At 44.5% G+C, this 10855-nt stretch overlaps 1 protein-coding gene across 2 annotated transcripts in view; it reads right to left on the bottom strand.

Annotated features, from left to right (window-relative positions):
- Positions 1 to 10855, bottom strand: part of Slc12a8 (solute carrier family 12 member 8) — a 131740-nt gene that overhangs the window by 30911 nt on the left and 89974 nt on the right. For both annotated transcript variants that reach the window (XM_070028713.1, XM_070028714.1), the window contains exon 9: positions 2705 to 2851. In XM_070028713.1, the coding sequence (XP_069884814.1) occupies positions 2705 to 2851 (147 nt within the window). The remainder of the gene's footprint in view (positions 1 to 2704; positions 2852 to 10855) is intronic.

Genomic DNA, 10855 nt, shown 5'->3' with positions numbered 1-10855 from the left:
GGCTCTTTGGGGAGGAAGTAGGGAATGGTGTCTAGGGGCACACAGGGTTCCTGGGTGGAGGCTCCAAGTATGCATGTTCACTCAGCTATTCTGAAAAACCTTGGTTTTTATGCCCTTTTCCATATATTGAATAATCTCATATTTTAAAGTTTCTTTTCCTCCATTAAAAAAAATGTGCTAATAAAATTTAATTCTAGCCAAGCACTGGTAGCTTGTGCCTATAATCTTAGCTACTCAGGAAGCTGAGATTTGAGGATCATGGTTCATACATAGTCTGCTCAGTGCCAGCCAGTGAACAAAAGTGTCAGATTAAGAATTTGAATCCTGGTCTTGGCCAAAAAAAAAAAAAAAAAAAAAAGCCTTGAGGGAACAATGGTTCTCAAAGTTAAAAGGCAAATGACAAGCTAGGAGAAATATTTATAATAATACAACAAGGAGTTAATTTTCCTATCATTCCAGCAATTGAAAAGACAATGATTATTAATCACAGGAAAAAAATACAAATAATCTTACACAGAGTAAAAGATATTAAACTAAGTTTGCAATGAAAGGAATGCAAAGCTGATTATGTAAGTGCATGCCTGTAATCCTTTCATATGAGAGGGGGAGACTACGAAGTTAAGGTTAGACGAGGCTATACAACGAGATCCTTGTCTCAAAAAATAAAATGATACTTTTTTTTTTGGTCAGTCATGGGGCCTGAACTCTGGGCTAGGCGCTGTCCCTCAGCTCTTCAGCTCAAGGCTAGCACTCTACCACTGAGCCACCTTCCCAGCCCCACTGATTTTTTTTTTTTTTTTTTTTTTTTTTTTTTTTGGTCATGGGGCTTGAACTCTGGGCCTGGGTGCTGTCCCTCAACTCTTCAGCTCAAGGTGAGTACTCTACTGCTTGAGCCACAGCACCACTTCCGGTTTTCTAGTGGTTTATTGGAGATAAAGAGTCTCATGGACTTTCCTGCCCGGGCTGGCTTTCAACTGTGATCTTCTGATTTCAGCCTCCTGAGTAGCTAGGATTACAGGCATGAGCCACTGGTGCCTGGTCCCACTGATACTTTTTAAAAATCTCAGTAACTTGAGGTGGCATTTCTCACTACATGCTGGACAAAAAAGTTACATTTGATAATGAGCTGTGAACAGGCTCCTTTATAATACTGTTATGCCAAAGTATTCACCAGTGAGAATGTGAAAGGGTTCCACATGTCCTGTATCTAAAGACTAACAGTTACAAACCAAGCTTATAATCTGTTAAACCAAACCTTACCTCCAGACAAAAAAATCTTACACATCTATAAAGCAGGACCTTTTCACCTGAGTCTAAGAGGAGTTCTGTCTACAGAAATTCAGGTACTTTGATATACTGTAGAAGTACAAGTGATCACAATCCATGAGAAGAGGTGAAAGATCTATTCATGTGTGTGTTCCCACACGTGCATGTACTCTCGGCAGTACTGAGACCTCACGATCTCACTTTACTTTTTCACTGTAGACTGGCACTCTTATCACTAGAGCCATACCTCCACCTCTGGCTTTTTACTTTGTTAATTGGAGATAAGAATCTCTGCCCAGCCTGCTTCAAATTCTCAGCCTCAGTTCTCAACCTCTTGAATTGCTAGGATTAGGCACCCAGCAATTTATTTAATTTTTTACTTAATTCTGGTTTTTGAGATTAAACACAGTGTCTTTTGAATGCTAAGTGAATGCTCTTCCACTGAGCTATACTTTAGCCCTTTTAAAAATTGTATTTTGAAACTGGCACCCCTTTCCCAAACCAGTTTCAACAAGCTTCATCATTTCCCTTTCACACCGGTACATAAAGTATTTTGGTCATGACCATGACCTTTACCCTCCCTGTTTGACCTCCTCCCTCCTACTAGTACCCATATACCAGGCAGGTTTACATTCCTGTCCTTCATTTTTTTTTTTTTTTTTTTTTTTAGTGTATGCTGGTTGTTCAAAGGAGTTTCACTGTGGTGTTATACTTAAGCACGTATTTGGTCAGACTGACACCCTCCCTTTCCCCACCCCTGGCTTTCAGTGAACTTTATTTGCTATCTTCATTTCACAGCTGCATTGTATCTCAGTATTGTTGATCCTCTGACACTCTTGAAAGAGACATCGAATTCTCTGTGTATTTCTCTATTGTCATTCCCTGGATTTTAGGAATGTTTCCTTTGATTTTTGTCCCAGCAGTGACACAACCCAGCTACTCAGTGCCAGTTAAGTCTCACTGGGGTGCTGGTTCACAGGAAGCCTGGAGCCAGGGTGGGGAAAACCATTAAATAGTACCCTGCCAGGCACAGTGAGCCTAGAGGGGGAGTTAGAGCTGGGAGGGCCAGAGAGTCTTTACTCTATGATAAACTCAGATGATCCTCAATATGTCTTTGTTAAAGGATGGGGCTCTCCATTTCACTGTTGCTCAGGGTCCAAGACACTCCCATTCCGAAGCTAGCTTCATCTAATCCCTCACCCCCACCCCAACCCCTGGCCTAAGCTAGTCAAGGGATGGAGGGGCTACAAAAAAATCACCTCTGTACTTCCCTTTGTCCTATATCCAGCGTGCTGGACCAAAGGCTTTAATCAGAAAGGGTCTTAGGTTTCTAAATAGACGGATGATAGATAGATAGATAGATAGATAGATAGATAGATAGATAGATAGATAGATAGATAGATAGATAGATAGAATAGATAGATACTCCGTCACTTACCCCTTGTCCCAGACCGGCAAGTGCAGGAATCACTTTCTCCTGGGCAATGCACTGCAGGATCCGGGGGGCCCCATAGAGTCCCCCCATACAGGAGGCCAGGGATGAGATGTACAAGCCCAAAAGGAACAGGAAGCCCACTAAGGATACCTATGTGAGAAAGCAGTTTCATCATTGCTATAGCCTGAACCCTAAATGTTCCTCAGATCATCATGTGTTAAAGGTTTGGTCCCCAGGGAGGCTTTATTGGGGTGAGACCTTTAGGAGTTGGAATCTATGGGGAGGTCTTCAGGTTATTGGGGATGTGGCTTCAACGGGGATTATAGGATTTCCCACCCATTCTCTCTCTTTCTTTTGCTTCCTGGGGGACACAATGGGAGCAATTTTACTCTACCATACTTCTAGTCATTTCCCTTTGGCATCCCTATGGGATGCAAATGATTCTACCCAATTGTGGACTGAAATCCCTAAAGCTTTAAGCCAAAAGAAAACCATACTCTATAAATTAATTGCCTTGGGAAGTTTGTTGTAGTGATTGAAGGCTGATAACACAATTACTCAATAACCAACCTTGTTTTTTGTTTTATCTGTCATGGGGCTTGAACTCAGAGCCTGGTTGCTGTCCCTGAGCTCTTTTGCTCAAGGCTAGTACTCTACCACAGTGCCACTTCCAGCCTTTGAGTAGCTAATTGGAGATAAAGAGTCTCACAGTTACTTTTTCTTCCTGGGCTGGCCTTGAACCACACTCTTCAGATCTCAACCTCCTGAGTAGCTAGGATTACAGGCGTGAGCTACCATGCAAGGCCAACCTTGTTTTATTTTTGTTTGTTGGTTTAGACAGGGTCTGAATATAAGCCTAAAATTTGAGATCATCCCACTTCGGTCCTTTGTGTGCTGAGATTATGGGTCTGCACCCCTTTTCCTAGTAAGACCATGTTTCTTTCTTTCTTTTCTTTTCTTTTTTTTTTTGACTCTTTTCTTTTCTTTTTTTTTTTTGGGGGGGGGGTCTAGTCATGGGGCCTGAACTCAGGGCCTGGGTGCTGTCCCTCAGCTCTTCAGCTCAAGGCTAGCACTCTACCACTTGAGCCACAGTGCCACTTCTGGCTTTTTTCTTTTTGCTTATGTGGTACTGAGGAATTGAACCCAGGGCCTCATGCATGCAAGGCAAGCACTCTACCACTGAGCCACCTTCCCAGCCCGTAAGACCATGTTTCTAACCCTTTCTACTCTTCTGGTACCCACTCAACCATACCCCACATATTTATATGACCTCCTTTAGAATACACTCTGGACAAGATTTACTATTCCCTCCTCCATGTCATTCCACTATTTAGGTTAGTCCACTATCACCACGTCTTCTTTGGTCTATATAGCAGTTTTGTTTTGTTTTGTTTTTTTGTCTGTCATGGGTTTGAACTCTGGGCCTGGGCACTGTCCCTCAGCTCTTCAGCACAAGGCTAGCACTCTACCACTCGCGCCACAGCGCCACTTCCAGCTTTTTCTGCTTATGTGGTGCTGAGGAATCAAACCCAGGGCCTCATGCTTGCAGGCAAGCAATCTACCACTGAGCCACCTTCCCAGCCCCATAGCAGTTCTTAAATTGAACTGACATCAGACTTATTTAAGGGGCTTCTCAAGACAGCTTTCTGGGTCCCACCCTTAGCATTTTGGATTCAGCAGATTTGTGGAAGGGCTGAGAAAGTGGATCTTCAGCAAGCTCCCAGGTGATGCAAGGGGCTAGGAACCCACCGGGAGCCATCAGCCAACCTCAATGCCAAGTAGCATCCTGAATCCATGCACCTTCCTCCATCACATCCTAGGCCCCTGCCAGAATGACACCTCTAAACTCTGATCCCAATGTCCAGGCTACAAGCACACTTATAGCTCCCTTAGGTCTGATACACAGGCCTGCTGGAACTCTTTGTCTAAACTCTTTAATCTACTCATTGTCTATTCAGTTCCTAATTGGGAATCAAGACTCAGCATGATGCCAGGTGCCTGTAATTCTAGCAACTCAGGAGGCTGAGATCTGAGGATCACAGTTCAAAGTTAGCCTGGGCAGGAAAAGTCAGTCAGACTCTTATCTCCAATAAACCACTCAGAAAACCGAAAGTATTGCTGTGGCTCAAGTAGTAGAGTGCTAGCCTTTAGCTGAAGAGCTGAGGGACAGCACCCAAGCCCAGAGTTCAAGTCCAACTACTGACCAAAAAAAAAAAAAAAGACTCAGCATGAACCTTATCTCTGCCATGACACCACCCCTGATCACCCTCGAACCTATGGTGTCCCCAGCACCCCCACCTGAAGTTAGGATAATACTGATCACACTGTTTCTCTATCAACTTGCAGGTTTAATTTCAGCAAGTCTTTAGAGTTCTTGGTACCCACTACAGATATAAATGACAAATGAACAGATGAATGAGTGAACAGAATCTGTGACCCTTTTGACTCCCAGGCACCACAGACAGAATAAGAGAGGGTAGAGCCATTCTTCCTGGGTGTCAACTTGCCAAGGATCCATGCTGCTCTCTATGCAGCTCCTGCAGGCTGAGCCAGAGCTCCCCCTCCCCATGGGGAAGCCTGTCTGTGTTCCCCATTATTGGTACCACACTGTAGGCACAGTGGCCAGAATTGTGTGTTCCAAGCACTCATTTGCCCAACTATAACAGACAGGTTAGAGGAAACTTTCAGCTTTGTCAATCATGCCCTTCCTGATGGAGGTTCTCCTTGCTCATTTTCTTTTGATTTGTCTCCTCAGCAATGCATCAGATCTATGTCAAACATGCACAGAACACAAGCCCCTGGCTAGATCTTCTTCCTGGCTCATGAATGATCACTAGAATAATTTGACTGTATCTGTCAGGATCACTGTTCAGAAAATATCTCTCCAAAAAAAGAAAGAAAGAAAGAAAGAAAGAAAGAAAGAAAGAAAGAAAGAAAGAAAGAAAGAAAGAAAGAAAGAAAGAAAGGAAGGAAGGAAGGAAGGAAGGAAGGAAGAGAGAGAGAGAGAGAGAGAAAGAAAGAAAGAAAGAAAGAAAGAAAGAAAGAAAGAAAGAAAGAAAGAAAGAAAGAAAGAAAGAAAGAACGTTTGTTGGATACAGAATCGTAGGGAAGCTAAAAGATGAGGCTTGAAGAAGGGCGGGCTAAACCTGAGACACAGCCAGATCCTCATCAGGAGCAGCGGGGGCAGAGTACTACGGCACCCCTGCTGCCCCGTGGATGGCTCCCACGGCCTTTTTGTCTCATTCATTACACTTGGACTTGTGGCCTGGCCTCATCCATGTGCCTTACCATGGCTGCAAAGTAACAGGGAAAAGGAGGTCTGATCTTTGGATTCCTGAATACTAAGACAGTACATAAAAATCGTAAGTGATCAGGGAGATGGCTGGCTTGACAGACACCACTTGGGGCCACCACAGAGCCCACCTTGTGTTGAATTCAGTGTGGACTGCTTTCCCTTAAATTTGTTCTCTCATTCTTATCTCCAGTGGCCCTCACCTGTTTCTTTTCTTCAATGCCAGGCTTTTCTTGGTCCCATTCCCACTCCTTTCACATACCATTTTGTTACTGCAAGAAGTTCATGCCCCCTGACTTTGTGGTCAGTGGCATCTTGTGGTTTTCTCCCTGTGGTGTGGCTTGCAGTACATGAGGAACCCCTGAAGGGTCAGAGTTGCGCACCCCTGCCCCACTCCACAGCACCTACCATGGAATCTGGAAAACAGGCTCAGCAGCTGAATTAATGAAGCCTCACAGCTTACTGGGATCTGAGCCCCCTGTGCGAGATAAACTCTTATCATGACTCATCTTCCGTGCGTTCTGAGCTGAGATGGAACTGACTGTCAGTAATCTTTGTTTCTGTCTTCTTTACTAAAATGTCCACTGGGATAGGGTCACGGGGGGGGTGCCCAAATATAGGGATCTGTTTATGGTACGTTATCAGCTGTACTTGGAATGGCCGGTACACACACACACACACACACACACACACACACACACACACACACACACACACACACACACACACACACATTTTTTGTCAGTCATTGGGCCTGAACTCTGGGCCTGGGCGCTGTCCCTCAGCTCTTCAGCTCAAGGCGAGCACTCTACCACTTGAGCCACAGTGCCACTTCTGGCTTTTTCTGCTTATATGGTGTTAAGGAATCGAACCCAGGGCCTCATGCATGCAAGGCAAGCACACTAACACTGAACCACCTTCCCAGCCCACTTACATATATATTTTTGTGAAAAAATTATTATTCAGCATCTGGGTACCAGTGGTAGCTCATGTCTGTAATCTTAGCTACTCAGGCTACTGAGATGTGAGGACTGTGGTTTGAAGCCAGCCTAGGCAGAAAAATCCATGAGACTCTTATTTCCAATTAACTACTAAAAAGCTAAAAGTGAAGCTGTGGCCCAAGTGGTAGAGCACCAGCCTTGAGCAAAAAAGCTAAGGGATGAAGCCCAGGCCCTGAGTTAAAGCACAGTGCCAGTAAAACAAACAAACAAAAACCTACTCAATCCATTTTCTGCAAACTAGATGAGATGTTGGCCTTTATATCCAGATAAATCACAGACCTTTTATAGTCCAGCCCTCTCCCACCTACAGCCCAGTTCTTCCTTTCTAGCTCTTCTTTCTGCCCCAGTTCATCAATCCATGCAACACAAGGCCAGGCATTACAGAGATAGCAATAAAGCACACAGACGTGCTCCCAGGCCTCCCAAGACCCCATTCATTTCCTCATTTGAATCATACTGAAAACTTGCTAACTAGGCTAGTGGAGGGAAAAGTGAGAATTTATCTGAGCAGACATGTGTCAACAGTTCTCAAAAATAAAAAAAAAAAGAGATGGTATTGTACACTTGTTTGTACCATGGTAGATAGCTGTCTCCCCAACATTTTATATGGTGCAAACTATACTACTTGCTTTTCCCCCCAAGTAATTATTAATGAAAACAAATATATACATATACACACACATATGTATATATCTTGCTCATGGTATTTTTTTTTTCGGCATCTAATTTGAGTCCACGGAGGAACTCCATCACCATGGGCTACTTCCTTTTTCTTTTCTTCCCTATCTGCCCCCCTCCCTTCTTGTCAGTCATGGGTCATGAACTCAGGGCCTAGAAGCTGTCCTTGAGCTTTTCTGCTCAAGAGTAGCACTCTACCACTTTGAGCCACAGCTCTCCTTCCAGTTTTTTGGTGCTTAGTTGGAGATAAAAGTCTCATGGACTTTTCTTCCCAGGCTCGTTTAGAACTGCAGTCCTCAGATCTCAGCCTCCTAAGTAGCTAGGATTACAGGTGTGAGCCACTTGTGCCCAGCTTGCTTCCTTCTCTTGAAGGGCTTGCTCAGCAAATACTGGCAAGGGACTGGTTCTCATCTAATTCCTGTGGTCCCTGGATATTGCTGGGGAAGAACATCCCCAACCCTCCCAAGCCCAGGCATATGAATGAGGCAATACCTCAATACTTCCCAACCTCCCCATTCACATTTCCACAGAGACATGTTTTTGTTTTTCCCAACACCCTCTTTACACCACTGAGCAGCCAGCACCTTAGCGTTCTGTCAGCTTCTACTTCTCAATGGAAAAAGAAGCAAAGACTACTTTGCCTCCTGAGAGGCAGCCCTGTGCCCCTGACCCTGTGCTAGGCTGGTGGCAGGAGCCAAGCAGAGGAGTGGGAGCTCTCGGATCTCTGCCCTGTCTGTCCCTCCCCACACACTGCAGTATTGTGGGCTTTCAAAGTCCCTCTCAGATGCATGAAATCACCACGATGAAGTCCGGGAAGGACTAGCACATACTCCTGGGGATTTCCCAATTTTAACAGAGACACTTTAGGGATGTTTGTTTCCTTTCCTTTGTTTTATCCTGCTAGTTTGCATGTCCTCGGGCTCCTGAGATACTCAGTCTTTTGGATTAGTAATAAAGATCCATTTATTCCCTAGTTTGTGTACAAGTTTATTTTGAGACAATATTTGACCTATTTAATTCTTACTAAAACTGTTCTTTATGTAATTACTCTATCACTAAATAATATTAGCATCGTCTACTTTTCTAGTCAATGAAACAGGGCAGATCTGAGACAAGGAATGTGTCCCTCAAATAAATGTCTCTATCTGTCAGAGTATCTTCATAAGAAGTGAACAGAAGTGGTAAGTTTTAATAAGCACCTACTATGTGTCAGATAGTATGGTATTTCATAGGCTACCCCAGAGTCACTGCAACAGGATAAAGATAACATTAGTAAGATTGAAACCCAGAAAAAGCTCTACTGGGGTAAGGATAAAAGGTAAGAAGAAACTTCTGGGAGAAACTATGGGTTGGGAACCAAACAAAAATAGGCGAGTGAAGGTTCAGGAAATATAACAAGAAACAGATTAACTGACCAGGTGCAGATCTATGGAATGGAATCCAAGGCGGCCAGCAATGAAAAGGAGACAGAGAGTGGAGACAGGAGAAGGGAGAGAAGAAAAACAGTGTTGAGGAGCTTATGCGAATCAGCATATGAAGAGCAGGATGGAGGCTGCCTGGCTTCTGTGAAGGTCATGGTAAAGGTCATGGCACCCAAACAGATGTAGCCTTGCTTCTTCTGGGCCCAAGAAAGCTCAGAGATGGGCTAAGCAGTGAACCTGAACTAAGTGGTTTATTAAAATCATACAGGGGCTGTGCGTGTGGCTTAGTGGTAGAGTGCTTGCCTACCATGCATGAGACTCTGGGCTCTATGTGCACACACACACACACACACACACACACACACACACTGAGTTAGGGATACAGCTCAGTGGTAGAATGCTTGTCTAGTATGTACAAGGCCTGCATTCAATTTTAAGCACTGAAAAACTGTTAAGCCAAATTTAGGTGGTAGCTTCCCTTGCCTCGTCCAGCTCCAGAGGCTGTAGTTCTATAAGTCAAGTCAGGCATGCCTGGCCCAATTGACTGCCTGCATCTGCAGTTGAGTCAGACCTCAAGAGGGACATTCAGGAGGAGGAATGGAGATTTGGTCAGAGGGAAAGATCCTGGTGGCCCCTGGCAGAACAGCCAGTGGGGCAGCAGAACAGCAGGGTGTGATGATTTTTGGATCCAGCTCTATCCATGTACTTATCAGTAAGCTTACTACTGACAACCCAGAACTGGCACATTTTTTCTTTCTAGGCCTTACAGTCATTTATTCCAGAAAATAGTCGCTCATCCTTTCCACAACCTCTCTATCTACCCTTCACTTGAGTGTGTGCATAATTATGTCAGTTCCCACAGGTTATGGCTAGAGAATGCTAGTCTAGAGAATGCTCCCCAGTGGCCAGGTCTGTCTGGGACAGGTGGCATTCTGAAGAAGGCTCCCTCTGTCTGTATTTATATTACTCAGTGTGGGATATCTCCCCACAAAAGCTCTAATGTCCTACTTCTGGAGATGTTTTTACCCTTGGCTATCGTGGCCTTCCTTGATACAAAGCTGCCTGCCCTCCCACACTGAGTTTTCCTTGCAAAGAAGAAGGGAGAGGGAAGAGAAGCCTCCTCACGAGGGATAAGTTGTCTTTTTTCTTTTTCTTTTTTGTTTATCTATATCAGAGTCTCTAACAGTTGAAAGGAGCCACTAGCCAGGTGCAGCTATAAAGTGGGAGGAACTAGCCAGCACAAGGCACAGATGAATAGTAAGCAGTCCTCCTTGTGAAGTGATTCTTCAAGATCCTTCTTTATCCTTCTCACTCCCGCTGCTCCCTGCGGCCTTCCATTCCTCTCAGGCAGCCCTCAGAGGACAGGACCTTGGGAAAGAACCTCACGGTGAGTGCATGTGTGTAGATGGACACAACAGGTACAGACTCCTTTCCTGAAAGCAGCTGGACCTCACTGCCTAAAGGAGCTGGAGCATGGGTTTCAGCTTTCTCCCTCCTGAGAATAAATGTCATCTTTACCTGGTGTCTACACACCCTAAAAAGAAACCTGTGCTTGTGTGGATGCCAAGCCCCAACTTGTGTGTAAAAAGTCCTGCATCAGCCTGCTCTAATCTTGGTGACAAGCAGCAAGGCAGTTTTTCAGGCATCATCACAAGAGCAAATAAATGATACTCTTTTCCAAACAGATCGACAGCAGTCCTCAGGAGTTACAGCAAGAAAAATGCCCTAACCCACCAAAGTTCTAAGAAAAGGATGGGCCTCT

Source organism: Dipodomys merriami, unplaced genomic scaffold (genome assembly GCF_024711535.1).
Source record: "Dipodomys merriami isolate MVZ:Mamm:240054 unplaced genomic scaffold, mDipMer1.0.p SCAF_2, whole genome shotgun sequence".
Taxonomy (NCBI): domain Eukaryota; kingdom Metazoa; phylum Chordata; class Mammalia; order Rodentia; family Heteromyidae; genus Dipodomys; species Dipodomys merriami.
Note: the sequence above shows the minus strand (reverse complement) of the source record. Positions and strands in the feature narration are given on the sequence as shown.